Source organism: Pygocentrus nattereri, chromosome 29 (assembly GCF_015220715.1).
Source record: "Pygocentrus nattereri isolate fPygNat1 chromosome 29, fPygNat1.pri, whole genome shotgun sequence".
In the NCBI taxonomy this organism is placed as follows: Eukaryota; Metazoa; Chordata; class Actinopteri; order Characiformes; family Serrasalmidae; genus Pygocentrus; species Pygocentrus nattereri.
This window is the reverse complement of record NC_051239.1, coordinates 16,131,363-16,148,276: the sequence shown is the minus strand read 5'-3', so window position 1 is coordinate 16,148,276 and position 16,914 is coordinate 16,131,363. Positions and strand designations below refer to the sequence as shown.

Here is a 16,914-nt window from a genome sequence, read left to right as displayed (position 1 = left end):
TGAGCACAGTGGCCTCCATCATTCGTAAATGGAAGAAGTTCGGAACCACCAGGACTCTTCCTAGAGCTGGCCGGCCGTCTAAATTGAGCGATCGGGGGAGAAGGGCCTTGGTCAGGGAGGTGACCAAGAACCCAATGATCACTCTGTCAGAGCTCCAGCGTTCCTCCGTGGAGAGAGGAGAACCTTGCAGAAGGACAACCATCTCTGCAGCAATCCACCAATCAGGCCTGTATGGCAGAGTGGCCAGGCGAAAGCCACTCCTTAGTAAAAGGCACAAGGCAGCCCGTCTGGAATTTGCAAAAAGGCACCTGAAGGACTCTCAGACCATGAGAAACAAAATTCTCTGGTCTGATGAGACAAAGATTGAACTCTTTGGTGTGAATGCCAGGCGTCATGTTTGGAGGAAACCAGGCACTGCTCATCACGAGGCCAATACCATCCCTACAGTCAAGCATGGTGGTGGCAGCATCATGCTATGGGGATGTTTCTCAGCAGCAGGAACTGGCAGACTAGTCAGGATAGAGGGAAAGATGAATGCCGCAATGTACAGAGACATCCTGGATAAAAACCTGCTCCAGAGCGCTCTTGACCTCAGACTGTGGCGACGGTTCATTTTTCAGCAGGACAACGATCCGAAGCACACAGCCAAGATCTCAAAGCAGTGGCTTCAGGACCACTCTGTGAATGTCCTGGAGTGGCCCAGCCAGAGCCCAGACTTGAATCCGATTGAACATCTCTGGAGAGATCTGAAAATGGCTGTGCACAGACGTCTCCCATCCAACCTGATGGAGCTTCAGAGGTACTGCAAAGAAGAATGGGCAAAACTGCCTAAAGATAGGTGTGCCAAGCTTGTGGCATCATATTCAAAAAGACTTGAGGCTGTAGTTGCTGCCAAAGGTGGTTCTACAAAGTATTAAGCAAAGGCTGTGAATACTTATGTAAATATGATTTCTTTGTTTTTTAATTTTAATAAATTTTCAAAACTCTCGAGAAAACGTTTTTCACATGGTCACAATGGGGTATTTTGTGTAGAATTTAGAGGAAAAAGATTAATTTAATTCAATTTGGAATAAGGCTGTAACAAAACAAAATGTGGAAAAAGTGAAGCGCTGTGAATACTTTCCGGATGCACTGTATGTGTTGAAGTGACGTGTTAATAAGAGGAAGGCAGGATACACCATGGACGGGTTGCCAGTCACTGTATAGCCATATACAGTGGCTAACATTTATCAAAGCTGCATATAACTGAGTGCAGATTTGCATGATGTACCAACTACCTCACGTCTGGATCAGGAAACTGTCACAGTTCTGGGTTGTGTTGTTGTTAAGGGTGCATTTTCTTCTAAAATAGTTAAAACGCACATTTGACCAGGCACACCGTTTATATTACATATTGATGCTTATGTGCAATTATTTGAGATGATCGCAGTTATTTAAGATGGCTAGGCTTGTGTTTTAATAATAGCTTACAGTGATACAAAAATAATATTTAATCTCAGTTATATGTGTGACAATCGTCAGATCAAATTTCAGGGTTTCTTATTTGTATTCACTGTTTATGATTGACTGCAGAGCCTCAGTGATTTGTGAAATGTCCTCTACATGAAGATTAATCTGACTGTGTGTGTCTGTGTGTCTGTGTGTGTGTGTGTGTGTGTGTGTGTGTGTGTGTGTGTGTGTGTGTGTGTGTGTGTGTGTGTGTGTGTCTGTGTGTCTGTGTGTGTGTAAAAGCTGAGCAGTTCAGGGTTGTTGGGGAACACTGAGCTGAATGTTGGAGCCTCTATCGCCTGCTTCCTGGCTCAAGAGGGTGCCGACATAAACTACGCAAACCATAAAGGCAAGAGTCCTCTGGACCTGGTGACGGACAGCAACATCCTGCAACTCATCAGGAGCTTCTCAGAGAAACACCGGTACGCATGTGTGTGTTTCGGGTGGTTAATCCAGGTTCCTGAATCGCACATACTGTTAAAATACTTGGAGACTATAGGTGGATGTGTTTGTTTGTGGGCACACACATCAGCCATTGTACTGTAAGTATTAATCCATATTGTCACTGTAGTTCAAGTGCTGCAGCAGGGGAACTCTGAGGATGTCTAATAATGTGATGTGTGTTTTTTTGTGTCTGTCAGGCTTCAGCAACTGCAGGCTATCACATGTGGAACGAGCAGTAGCAGCAGTCTGCGGCGGGTTCACACCACGCCCAACACCATGACCAACCTGGCCATGCCCTGTGCTCCAGGCCCCAGCGAGTGCCTCATCTGCTCCGAGCTCGCTCTGCTCGTGCTCTTCTCCCCATGCCAGCACAGCGTTGCCTGCGAGGGTGAGGACACGCGCACGTTAACCGTTTTCCAAAAGTCAGTCTAGGTGGGCTACATCACTGAAGACTGTTCCAGTGAATAGACTTCGCTACTAATCAAATAATATTTCCGCTAGTTGGCTCTGTAAGCAGCTGTCAAGTAGACACAAACAGTGTCTGATTTTAGTAGTGAAATATGGCACCAGTCAGCCTGCAAGACGGGGGTCCAAAAGGGAAGTTTCTACTAAACACAAAGTCCGTTGTAGTTCATAGCTAAATATTTCATGTGATTTGGAAGTTTTGCTCTTTTTTACAGTGCCCTCCACAATTATTGGCACCCCTCGTTAATTAGTAATTGTGGAGGGCGCTGTATGTGCATTTAAATAAAGTCTACTGATAAAATGCTTTATCATTGCCCAGAACACACTTGATGTTTTTCAACCATCAATGGCCTATATCACCAAAAAACAAATTCCCCTTGCTTTTTCTGCATAAAAGAAATATGATATAATATGCAAATTGTGTTATTGTTAGAAGCCTAACCTTCACTTCCTAGTCCATATATAGTAACCAATCCGAACATAGGTCATTTACATATATTAGTCTTAAAGGCAAAGTAACAAAAACAGCCTGTTTAATTTTAGGGGATAAAAAGAGGTTGGAAATAGATTTAATAATTAATTAACTTTTTGGTACGCGAAACCACACAAACATAAGTGCACCTCAAAGGAAAAAATGTGAGAAAATACAGGATATGTGCCTTTTAACTATGGTTAAACAATGGCTAGTCAAGTACCAACTACTGTCAAAAATAAACTACTATTAAAAATCAATAGTTAGGCAAGACTACTTTGTTTTTCATACTGAAACACTTGTTAATGGTATTAAAAAAAAAAATTTAAATGATTAATAATGATCTTACTCTCTCTCACTCTCTGCCTCTTTTTTCCCTTACAGAGTGTGCTCACAGAATGAAGAAATGTATCAAATGCCAGGTCACAATCACCAAGAAAATCCGACAAGGTAAACTCTGGGAAAGAAATATTGATTGTGTGCATTAACTGTTTATGAGGAAACCTCAGAGTATTTCTCTTCGAACATTATACACACGCTTGCTGACCACTTTGTTAGGTCCAGCTACCTTGTATTTATAGTCTTGGTCCATTTTATCAGCTCCACTTAGCTTACACATTTGTATGCAAAAATTTGAGCAACCCATTCAAATGATTTTTGTTGATTCTCTCAATGAAAATAAATTAACACGTTCTGCAGAGATCACGCTTCTGCACATTTTAACATAAAACACATATTTGGAAAAAAATAAAACATAAAATGTGACTTGTGCAAAAATTATGGCACAGTTGTCCAATATGTTACACTAATGAAAAAAACACAAAAAATTGCAAATATACTATACATGCATGCCGAAATATCACATGCAGTGCTTGAAGTCACCCTTTAAAGCCTGAAATAATGACTTAAAAGGAAAAGGTGTTGGGTTGGATTTTGCAGGCGTTTTCAGACCACATCATACTGTGTGTCTTCCTGTATTAACATCACACATACAGGCTCAAAAGGAAGGTCCAGCTCGATGTTTAGGTATGAAATGCAAAATCAACGTTATATATGAAGACATGAAGACAACAGTGGGTAATTCACTTATGTCCTCAGAAGATGTGCTTCATCCAGTTTTGACCGAGATCTCTTTGAATGTTCTTTCAACCCCCTTGCAATCATCAGACTCATCTGCTCTGGGATGAGCTCAGATGCACAACCAGTGTTACAAAATGTTCTTCAGCAGTTTGCATACAATTATATGTTTCCACCAGAGAGGTCTCCAGATCTCTTAGTCTTAGACATGTAGTTTTACATCTGTTCTTTGTAGAAGCGGTGTTAACTAATTTTAGCTAAATCAACAACACATGTAATTTGACCAGGGATTACTGCGGTGCTGAAGATGATCCACCACCAAAATAATACCTGCTCAGTGATGGTCCTGTGGTGGCCCTGACTATCGTTATTGTTGAATGGGGTAAAGGGAGGCTAAAAATGCAAGGAACAGTTGGACTACTGTTTGTAACTGTAGAACTACAAAGTGAACTTGTATGCCAAGTGGAGCTGATAAAATGGACGAAGAGCGAAGATTCAAGATATGTGATAAAGTGTCCAGTGAGTGTTTATACATCAGCTGCACTTTAGATTGTGTGAAGACATTGACCGGTAGACATTTTCACAAGCAGATCTTTTGTGGTACATTATTAAATGTTGAAAATGCTTTTCCCTTCTTCTATAAACTTACCCTTTTTGGGATACAAGGGTTTAAGTGTTGCTTATCAATGCTTGTGAATGCGTTTAACTTGCTAAACTTCCGCTGTGTATAAGCTTAACCCACACAGTGAATTGGATAAGTTGAGATTGTCCTTATTTCTTCTGCCCTTTTCTTTCTTGTTTCCATTATTTTCTACCTCTCTCTCTTTCTCACTCAGACCAAACGGAAGTAGAGTGTAGTCCGAACTCGGACAACTCGGAGCAGCACAACCTGCTGGAGCAGCTGCAGTCACGCTACCGGCAGATGGAGGAGCGCATCACCTGCCCCATCTGCATCGACAACCAGATCAAGCTGGTCTTCCAGTGCGGTCATGCCTCCTGCATCGACTGCAGCGCTGCCCTCAAAACTTGCCCCATCTGCCGGCAGACCATCCGCGAGAGGATACAGCTCTTTGTCTGAGACATAAACACACACACATACACACACACACACACAAACACACACACACACAGTCCTTGGGCTGCTGCTGCCCCAAGTGTCTGTGTGTGTTTTCCCCCTGGGCTGCTGGAGATGTTGCGGCTGTCAATGCTTGCTGTTAGATGAGGAAGATAGGAGGGGAGGGTCTGCTGGGATTAGCCAATCAGCTATTTTTGTGCTTCTTCAGCCTGACCTGTCCATCATCGCCGTCAAGATTGGTTTGGAAAAGCCAAGCTCACGTTTACTCGACATTCGGTCATGTTGAAGAGGATAATTCACACCCATGCTGTGGATGGAGATATTTGCGGATGATTGTGGATGGTGAGCCAGTGACTATGTGTGTTGGTGTGGAAGCTTTTGCATATTGGTTCATCAGCTTGTTGCAATCAATGAGACTACAGAGTCACTTCAGCACACAAACTCACTCACAGTCAGCACACACAAGGCTCTCCGTCACAGCTCACCAACCACAAATGAAATGAATCATTATCCTCGCGACTTCCCTCACCTCAGAGACAATCCATTAATCCTTAGAACTGCTTTCTGTAAGATTTACTCCTTGTTTTCTATTTAATTAGTTGCTGACTCACCCCCATCTGTCTGACAGTATTTGGCGCTAAACTAGCTCCGAGATGTTTACAGACTGCAATATTCTCTGTAAAAACCACAGAGGATGGAGATATTGTTTTGCACAGAAGCGCCAGCATTTTAAATCTTACAGACTGCAGCTTTAAGCCTAGTCATACTGTGATGCTTGTTTGAGGGTGATGGTATACTCCTCCCTCTAGACCCCCCAAAGGCTTTCCACAAGCAAGGGATATACAATGCATGCTGATATGCATATTATTTATACAATATATTGTGACATGGAGTACATTTGTGGTGTTATAAGGCAATAATTATTTTTTTTTTTTTTTTTTTTTTTTTTTTTTTGTTTTTTTTTTTGTTTTTTTTTTTGTAATGCGTGATCTGCAACGTCAAGGTCAAAATGAAGGGGTCCAAGCACCGAAGACTGCAGCACTACATGCTAATTTATTAAGTCATTTTGATTTTGATCTTGTCAGCAGAACCTCACAAGCAAAAGGTCATTTACTTTTCTTAAGCACCTGTTTACAAAAGGAAACATTTTCCTTAAATAAAGGACACTAAATGAAACTAATGGCAAAGATATGCACAGCGTGAAGCAGCCACTTTTAATTCAAACCTCTGTAAAGCTGTACAGAGATGAAACCAAATGAAATGACATCCAAATTTTCAAAAGTCACCTCATCCATGAACAAAATCTGACATCCCATGATGATCTGTTCCCCGTAGTGGTCATACGTATAATGTAAACGTGATCCAATGTCCATTTTTGCCTTGTTTGTTTGAATCAGTGCATCTGTTTTGGGGGAAGTTGATAGTAGATAGGCAGGCATTAATACACATAAGCCCTTTTCTGCAATTGTAACCTGTAACTCACATCAACACTGTCTCAAGACGCCATGTGAAGTGGGATGGACTGTTTCCCCACCCTTGACTCAAGACAAATGAAACTGACTTCTTGCTGTTGGATCTTAAAGATTGTGGGCAATCCCATGTGGTCCGCAGACTGATGCTTTGTATTCTTCATTGTGGTGAGGAGCCCTCCTGCACATTTGCTGTTTGAACGCTGTGGAGAAAGAGCAAACCACTACAAGCCTTCACGCATGGATATCTGTGAGTATCTTACTGTTGTTGTTTTTTTTCCAACAGTTAAAATGTAAACATTGCATTAGAATGGCAAAAAAAATGTGTGTGCATTTGTCAAGAAATGTCTTTGACCGTCGTCAACCACTCTTTAAAATATCCCCCCGACCTGCGTTGGGAGTGAGAACACTTCATCACTGCATCCCCTGTATAGTGCGAGAAACCATAACGTGTTTTGTTCCAGAAGGGCTTACTGTACGCATTGAGAAAAAAATCTATTTTAATCTTTACACTTTAATTTTGCATTATATTCCGCATCCAGAAAAGGGTTTTTTTTGTAGATCCCACTTTGGGGATAGCCAATACTAAGATGTATATTTGAATGTCCGTAATGGTATCCTGCTGTACTGCATCGTAGCTTTAGAGCGCTAGCGAAGCTCGTAAGAAACGAGACTAACACCAGTGCCAAAATTTAACGTGCGTCGAAAGCGCCGCACGCTTTAGTTAACGAGAGCGTCACTTCTGTACGAAGCCTTCGTCTTGTACTGACTCATTTAAATGATCCGTTTTGCATTTCAGGGACATTTAGCTACCCTGAATTTCAAGACATAGTTATTGTTTTTGTAATTATTTCAAAACTGGAATTTTGAGTAGGTTTATTCCCCCCCTTTCAATTCTAAAAGGACAACGGTGTAACATCGAGACAAAGAAAGTCTGTTCAGCTTGTTAGAACAGACGTTTTGCCAAGGAATAAGGAAATCTGCTTACAGCTCACTAAATATGACTCGACTGTGGAAAGCCATTTCCATTTTTTCATCATAGAACTTTGGTTATGCTATCCTGTTATGTGCTTTTTGAAGTTTGTTAGTAGCAAGATTGAGTCTTGTGGAATAGGTTTCGAAGCACGTTCTTGATCACGTTGGTGGTTAAGTCTGCTGCTTTTGGTGGCAGGAGACCGTGTTTTTTGACATTCTCACTGTCATACAGACACTTTTGTGAAGCTAAGTAAGTTGATGGCAATCGCAGTACATACAGCAGTATTTGTAGAAGTGCTGCTATCTTACAGATTCAAAGGCTAGTAAGTTCGTAACGGGATTAGAGTGAAAACTGAGACCTGAGAGAAAATTAAAAAATCCTGATGATCACCTCTAACTGCTGACTACAGCTGTTTTTCAGCTGAAGCATCTTCTTGCCTATTAAAGGACTATTGTTTGAAATAACAGATGGAATACACTATTCACGTCTTAAGGTAGATCAGTTATGTTAAATTGGCCCTAAAATACTGTCCATAGTAAGAAAATGTGAATTATTTGTGAGCTGGCAGCAGACACGTGAGGGCAAATAAGTTGTTGGTTTTGAAAAATGTAAAATGCTGAGTTTGAAATGATATGCTGAGTTTCGCTTCCAGGATTATGTGTTCAAAGATTATTTAAGCAACATGTGTTACTGTTGTCTGTACAGTTCAGCACGCGAAGTTCTGATGTTGGCCTTATTGTCCATTCCTTTTTTTTTTCTTTTCTTTTTTTTTTTTTTTTTTTTAAGTTTTACTCTGTACAAAATATTTTGCAATAAATATGAAACTTTTATAAGGATATAATTTTGCTTCTTTTTCTCCTCTGCAAACATAGTACTAGTGCGTCTCAAGAGTCTCAAGACAGTCTTAACATCTATCACTGGTAAAACCCTCAACCAGAATAAATGGAATAAAACTGCTTTCTCTACAGGCTTAAATAAAGTCTGTTCGCCGTGGGTTGAGGATTTAACTGACCCTATTTATGACGGCTTAACTGAATATTATTTGTTTGTTGATGTTCATTGGTTCCAAAATTCAGACATCCTGAGACGGCAGGTCAGAATGTTGTTGTTATTATTATTATTATTATTATTATTATTACTGTTTACATTGAAATAATAAAAATTGATGTACACTGTTTAGTTTATAGTCTGTTGTTTAGGTGGTGATTAAGAAGTAAGAAGAGACAAAGGGACAGAGACCCTCACTATTACGTGTTACAGTGCAGAACTGGACCAAGACTATACAAGTCATTGTACATACTTTTTAACGTTATGTTAGCACAAAGCATATTTAAAAAGTATAATATTTTGTATTGACTTGGACTCTAGTGGTCCATAGTACAGCACTACTACCTACTACGTGCTGATCCGCAGGACTAGCAGGACTAGTTCTCCTGCTTACTTCCAACGTTGTGTCATGTCATGTGAAAACATGCAATTTCTTGGTCTGACAAGTTTGACAATCATAGTATAATAATCATGTATGTTGTATTATTAGGAGTATCCACTGTTATCTGAAGCTCTGTCCCTCCATACACTAGTCTTCAGGTTTATTATTTAAGTTAGATGCAGAATTTGGTCGTTTTCACCTTAAACTGGATGAATACATAGTTTCAGTAAAATATCAGGATATAAAATAAATTTTGAAAAGAGTGAAATCATGCCCATAAGTAATGTAAATAAGGCAGCCATACTAAATCAGTTCCCATTTAAAATAAACACTAATAAGTTTAAATATTTAGGAATATGGGTGACACATAAGTTTAGAGATCTCTATAATGCCAATTTCCCCCCCCTCATAACTAGTATGAAACAAGATTTTGAACGGTGGAACCTACTCCCTTTATCCTTGGGAGGTAGGGTAAATATAATCAAAATGAACGTGGCACCAAAATTTTTATTTTTATTTCAAAATATTCCAATATTTTTAACAAAATCTTTTTTTAGACATATCAATAAGTTGGTTGTCGAGTTCATCTGGCACAATAAACGACCCAGAGCACGCTTGAGTATTCTACAAAAACATCGAACACAAGGGGGTTTATCTTTGCCAAATTTTTTGTATTACTATTGGGCCTGTAATGCAAGGATTCTATTATATTGGATTAGTACCACAAATGAACAGAGTGATCCTAAGTGGGTGCAATTGGAAAGGAATTCATGTAGTCCTGTCTCACTGCAGGCATTGATTTGCTCAATTATCCCGATGCCTGAGCCACTATCCAACTATACATCTAATCCGATTGTGAAAGACTCCATAAAAATCTGGATACAGTTTAGAAATACATTCTCACTTAAAAATCCCTCCAGTTTAGCACCTATAATTGGTAATAATATGTTTACTCCCTCAGTAACTGATACAGCTTTCATTAAATGGAGGGACATGGGCTTTCATAGAATAAAAGATCTTTTCATTGCTAACAGTTTTGGAACATTTGAACAGCTGAGCAGAATTGGGAATATCCCACATTCACATTTTTTTAGGTATTTACAACTTCGTAGTTTTATTTCATCACATTACCCTGAATTCCCCACCTTGCCATCAAAAAATCTTCTAGATATCATTTTAGAATCTGCAAACTCACCAAGAATTGGTACAATATATGCTTTAATTAATTCAGAAGAATCTGGATCTCTACTTTCACTGAAACAACAATGGGAAGAGGAGTTAGACATACAAATATCTGAAAAAATATGGGAGGACACTTTGAATAGAATTCACTCCTCATCAATATGTTTGAGACACACTGTGATGCAGTTCAAGGTTGTTCATCGTTTACATTGGTCTAAAGTAAAGCTGAAAAAATTCATACCAGATATTGACCCTATGTGTGAAAAATGTAAAACGGATCTAGCCACCCTTTCACACATGTATTGGTCTTGTTCTAAACTAATGACATTTTGGCATTCAATATTTTCCTTCCTTTCAAATGTTTTAGAAGCTTTTATTCCACCTTCACCATTCGGGGCTATATTTGGGGTGATATCGCAAGATATTTGTATAGGCAAACCAACAAAAACCGTGATAGCTTTCACAACCTTGTTAGCAAGACGATTGATATTGCTCAAATGGAAAGACACACACCCGCCTACTTTTAACCACTGGATTAGGGATTTAATGTTTTTCTTGAATCTCGAAAAAATCCGCTGCACAATAAGAGGGGATAGTTCAAAATTTTATGCTATCTGGCAGCCTGTCATTACATATGTGGAACAAATGGACTCTGTGGATATTGATGCATAAGACTGTACCACTGTTTGTTATTACCGCTACTTTTTTTTTTTCTTCTTTTTTTTTTTCTCTTTTTGGACTGTTACAGCCACCTTTTACCATTTTGTATTTGTTCATATATGCATTTATTTTTAAAAGAGAATTTATAGGTGCAGTAGGGAGTGGGAGGGTTTGGGGTTATTTTATTTTATTTTATTTCTTTAATGTAATAACTCATTCAAAATAATAAAAAGACCTTTGAAAAAAAAAAAAAAAAAAAAAAAACTGGATGAATACTATGTTTTGGTTTGGTTTAGTTTTTTTTTGACATGCAAATCTTTCTGGGGGTTTGGCACAGCACTTAGAATCATTTTTGGAGTACTATTGTTCTGTATTCACAACCCTTTCTTGGCAACATCTACCCAACCGTTTTACCTGGGTCACTACTTTCCAGAGCAGTCCACTCCAGAGCAGCCTAGTCTCGAGTTCCATTCATTTCTTTTTCATGTTATTTATAAACTATAAAACATTTAGACCAGACAGCTGCCTTTGCTCTGGATAGTGCTACCTGTAATCAGCAAGTGTCAGGACTGAACACTATCCAGACTAAAGGCAGGTATTAACATGCCACGTAGTCTTGTGTTGGTGTGTGTTGCACTGGTGCGGGTGGATCAGTTACAGCAGTGCTGCAGTTGTTTTTAAACACCTCAGTGTCACTGCTGGACTGAGTATAGTCCACCAACCAAAAATGTCCAGCCAACAGCGTCCTGTGGGCAGCGTCCTGTGACCACTGATGATGGACTAGAGGACGACCAACACAAACTGTGAAGCAAAAGATGAGCTACAATTTCGGACTTCACATCAAGGTGGACCTACAAGGTAGGAGGGTCTAATAGTGTGACAGTGAGTGGACACAGTGTTTAAAAGCTCCAGCAGCACTGCTGTGTCTGATCCACTCAGACCAGCACAACACACACTAACACACCACCACCACGTCACTGCTGAGAATGATCCACCACCCAAATACCTAGTGTAGATACAAGGAGGTGTACTTGCAGAACCATCAGGAGGGACAGAGCTTCAGAACCATCATACATCATAACTTGCCTTATGCTGCCTTTTAAATGGGACAGCCTTCGTTAGTCTTGGCATCATTTCCAGGTCATCTTGATCGATACTGGGCCTAGTCTGCACGTTGATCCATGCCGCAGACTATGATACACTTTTTAAAAAGTGTTTCAAGGGTTCTTTATAGTGAGGGGAAGAGTTCTATAAGTTCTAAATAGAACCGTTTACATGCTTAAATTGTTCAATATAGCACCAAAAAAAGGTCCTGCTATTGTTATAATGTCAAGCTTGTAAGAATAAAATAAACCCCTGTTGATGTTTGAAGTTTTGGTCTGAAACACATATTAATCATTTTAAGTTACTCCGTGTATGGCGGAGGGATACATGAAGGGCGTTCTCAGGCAAAACGGACCCCAAGGAAAACATTTGACTTTTCAGATTGACCACTATTTTACAATCAGCATTCCGTACATTTCTCACTAGACGCGTGTGGGTTCGCTGGTGGGTTTGGATAGTAAATAAATTGTATGTATTTACATTGTAGGCATTGGAACGCCTGGTTTCTATCACCATCACTGTAAAGAAATCGGAGTCTGTAAGACTGTCTGCAAACGAACCACTTCACATCAAACCACTCTACTTTGTCTATGTCTCAACCGCTGAATTATGATAAATTAAAAAAATAAAATAAAATCAGTGGAATTCTCCTTTAGTGTGGACAATGGGACCCAGTGTTCTCAGACAGCCTTTTTGAGAGTGCAACACGAGTGATGAAGGAGCACCTGTGTACAGAGAGACAGGTGTTCATACAGAGAGCTAAATGCGGCGCACCAGAAGAACAAACAGCCACCAGTCGTCGACAGACCACCATCACAGGGGTCCAGACACAAACATAGACAGGTGCTTGTTAAAAGCAGGCCACCAAAACACGCATTATTCAACTGCGAGAGAAGAAAAGTATTCATTCATGTCAGGCTGCATTACTCCAGGTACATGCATGGGGGGGGCTAACCCTTTACTAAGGCGGTTTGGGGGCATGCTCCCCCAGGAGGACGTTTAAATGACTCCAAAAGCCACAGTCGGATTGGGCAACCAGAGACTGAGGTTTTGTTCTGCAGTTGCACTTCGTTAATAATCTAGCTGACATGGTCATAGTGACATTTGAAAACACTGACATTAGAAAAAATATATATTTTTCTCAATTATTTAATTTGGTGTCACAGAAGAGGATGTTTTAAGGGAATATCATTTCTACAAATTCAGTAAGTCATTCATTTTAACTGAAAGCTTCAACACTCACTTTCGTCTTGGTGACAATGCTTTGTCAGACCTGCTCCTTCAGCTTCTGTCTCTCACGGTCTGTGTTTAGTACCATGTTGGTAATTAAACTCAGATTTACAGGAGCTCGAGGATCAGTGAGTTCACTTTTTGTTTCAACTGGCAAAAATCTTCTCAGCTCACTGGTCTTCGGCTGAGCTGCCTCCTCTTAATGACCATCTACGGTCTGAGGAAATCAGATATAAAACTGTGTTAAGATCAAGAGAACCCCACTAGTTATTAACTATACACAGTAAAAACAATACAGAGCTAATGCTGGTGTGACTGTTTCAAAAGGCTTAATAGAAATATGAGAACAAATCATCTGTGGAGTTTCTTAAACTTCTTGAAAAAGCTCTAGAGCTCGCTGACATTTGCGCTTTGTGGCCTAGCGGCTTTTCTTTGCCTCACATGAACTTAAGTTAGCTAGCTAGCTAAGTTAGCTAAAAAGCCACCGGCTAAAAACTCTACAGCCAGCTATACTGACAATTTGCTCAGATCTGTGTTGTATGTCCATATTTTCTCTCCTGAACCACTTACTCTGGTTGGTTAGTGTAGTGGATAACACCTCGGCCTTCTATATTGTAGACTGGGGTTCAATCCCCACCTGGGTAAACACCCTACACTATACCGATAAGAGTCCTTGGGCAAGACTCCTAACACCACCTTCACCTTCCTGTGTAAACTGATCAAACTGTAAGTTGCTCTGGATAAGAGCGTCAGCCAAATGTACTTATTGGTTAAAAACTGTAAACACAGCTCGCTGACATTCTTGCTTTTTAGCCTTTCTGCTCTCTTTACCTCACTTCAACTTCAGCGTTAGCTGAATCGGCTATGAACTCAGTAGCCAGCTGTTTTGTCCACTAATCCATGCATGTGGGTATCATCACTCTGCAACTACTCTCTGGTTCAGACTGTATGTAATAGACTTTGAAAAGGCCAATAAGGCTCATATTTATTTTTGTACACAATTATTTCACACAACTGTCACATCATCAGATGCCAACTGATGCTACTTTGCACAGTGAGCAGCTCCAGAGCCCCACCCCCAGATCTGATACGATTGGCTTACAGCATAGGAGGTCTGACATGATTGGCTGAGCCAGTTAATGAATGTGAATGTGGAGACACGCTGGCACAGCTGAATGATGGATGAAGAATGAATGCGAAGCACTGTTTAAACTAACAATCTACTAAAATCTTACTCATGATCTTCTAAAGCTGCCCCGAAACATTCTTGGGTGAGAAGTTTTATTTTTGTGAGGTTGTATGTTTATCATTAAATTCTGTTGCAGTGGTCTCTAGTACACATTGGAGCTTTAGTTTATTAGCTGTCATCTGTCGTATTTGGCCTGTTTCACTGGTGTTTTGAGCTCGTATGAAGCAGAAATAAATGTAAGTCAGCTTAACTGTACACATGCTTTACTGTTAGTTAGACTTGTACAGTTTATCTAACTGATTTCTGTTTGTTTGTTTGCCTGTTTGCCCCCCCCCCAATAAATAAATAAAACAAAAACAACCAGACAAGTTCTGGCGTCACGGTCAGTTCTGCCCCGATCTGATTGGTTAAAGGTTTTACAATACAACAGTATCATTCCACCAAGCCCTGTGTTCGGCCAACTAACCCTGAACTAGGTTTCTACTTTACTCAGGGCCTTAACTACAATCAAAGTAATGTTGAATATGTGTATTACATCTACTGACAGTTGCAGTAATGCATCTCCCTCACCCCCATCCATTAGGATTAAAACCTTCCTGAAATGCGTCAGTTTAACGGTTACGGTTTTGGAACGCTACATTTCTGTAGAGCACCTTTAGATCCTATTAGAAATCTATCAGATGGGTTTAGAATCTGTGACAGACTGTTGGGACCCTTCACGGTGTGATATAAACCTATCAAGCCACAATACATTCCAAAACACCAGGAACCAACAGAAATGCTTCATGGTTTCTACAGGCTTTTTTCAGCTGGGCAGCCAGACAGCAGCTGATCTGAGGACAGCTGAGAACCTGTCACCGTTTCTCCCAAAAATATAGAGGTTCCTGTGCCCTCTAGAGCAGTGGCTCTCAAACAGGTCCTCGGGGACCCACAGACAGTCTACATTTTTGTGTTTGTGTTTACAAGTTGGTCTGTAAACATGTGGGCTGTCTGGGGCTCCATGAGGACCACTCTTATAGACTCTTTATTATCCCACTTTATTAGGAACATCTGTGCTCAGTCATGCAGCTGTCCAACCACTTCACCTGCTCATCAGCCAATCACATGTGGTGTTAACATAAGAACCCTGCAGACATGATGTCACAAGTATTCAAGGAAACGTATAATAACTCCACTAACCACCGTTTGCAACAGTAGTGATCAGAAATGCATCAGGCCTTGAGGTGGATGGGCTACAACAGCTGAAGACCACATCTTGTTGCTCTCCTGTCAGCCGAGATCAGGAATCTGAGGCTGCAGTGGGTACAGGCTCACTGAAACTGGACAGCTGAAGATGCGAAAATATTGCCTGGTCTGATGGAACTCATTCTCTACTGCAACGTGTGAAGTCTAGAAGAATTTGGTTTAAACAGCATGGCTTCATGGACTTAACCTCCCTTGTGTCAACAGTTCAAGCTGGTGGTGGTGGTGGTTAAATGGTGTAGGGAATGGTTTATTGGCTCACACTGGGTCCCCTGATACCAGCTGAGCATCATTTGAATCCCACAGCCTGGGTATTCTTACTGACCATGTGCAGCCCTTTACGGCCACAATTCATGAACAGTATCTTTTAATGGCGTCACTTCCAGCATGATAATATGCCTTTTCACAAAGCACAAGTCATCTCAAACTGGTCCTATGAATAAATACAGTGTGCTTCAGTGGCATCCTCAGTCACCAGGTCTGAGACCAGTAGACCCTCAGAACAGACCCGGGAGGGCTCAAATACTTGGGAAAATCCAATACTGACGTAAACATTAGATAAATTAGTAGGCCTTGAATACGTACAAAAGACTAAATACATTGAATAAACTAAGAAATATTGTGAGGCCCCTCAATATTTCTATTATTATTGAGTCATGGGATTTTGTTAACTCATTGAAACATACACAAATTCAAGTTATTGAACAAATGTTAAGATTAAGAGACCCTTATTAGTCCCACAATTTCACCTCTGCATCTAACCCATCTGTGAAGTGGAACACCACATACACTCTAGTGAGTACACACACACACACACACACACACACACTAGGGGGCAGTGGGTAGCCCAATCCGCAGGACTCAGGGAGCAGTTGGGGGTTAGGTGTCTTGCTCAAGGACGCCTCAGTCATGTGCTATCGGCTCTGGTGATCGAACCGGTGACCATCCCCTAAACTCCAGCCCACGACTGCCCCAGTAATGTAATGTGCACTGTAAAAAATCATATCCATAAATGTATATATGCATATAAATAGTGAGTAAATCATATAAACTAAAGCCTGTATAGAAATAAAATGGCTTTTTGAATCCATATTTTTTCCTTCTCCAGGGTGTCAGTGACCTCGCTGTAACGACCGGTTGGATGCCGTGACTTGTACTGTCATGACACTTCATCACCAGGAGATGGCGCTGTCTCTGCACACTGCCCTGTCTCTGGCATCTCCACGTCACTCCCTGTAGCCGGTTAAGGGCAGCGTGTCCGCCATCCATATACACAAACGCCCATCGACTCATGGGAAGCGAGTTCTTTTCACCCTCCTCTCTGTGCTATTGCGCCTGTTTAAAACTACAACTCCCACAATTCTGCAGCCCCTCCTTGGAACTCCCAGCTGGTGGCTGTTTCTGCAGCTGAC

General features: G+C 40.7%; 1 protein-coding gene across 3 annotated transcripts in view; it reads left to right on the top strand.

Annotated features, from left to right (window-relative positions):
- mib2 (mindbomb E3 ubiquitin protein ligase 2) overlaps positions 1-8,523 on the top strand; it is a 100,360-nt gene extending 91,837 nt beyond the window's left edge. The window contains exons 16-19 of one of the 3 annotated variants that reach the window (XM_037536202.1): positions 1,732-1,910; positions 2,130-2,320; positions 3,254-3,319; positions 4,783-8,523. In XM_037536202.1, coding sequence (XP_037392099.1) covers positions 1,732-1,910; positions 2,130-2,320; positions 3,254-3,319; positions 4,783-5,024 — 678 coding nt within the window. In that variant the 3' untranslated portion in view covers positions 5,025-8,523. The remainder of the gene's footprint in view (positions 1-1,731; positions 1,911-2,129; positions 2,321-3,253; positions 3,320-4,782) is intronic. The other 2 variants (XM_037536204.1, XM_037536205.1) reach the window with 2 other exon arrangements.
- Positions 8,524-16,914: the final 8,391 nt, after the last annotated feature.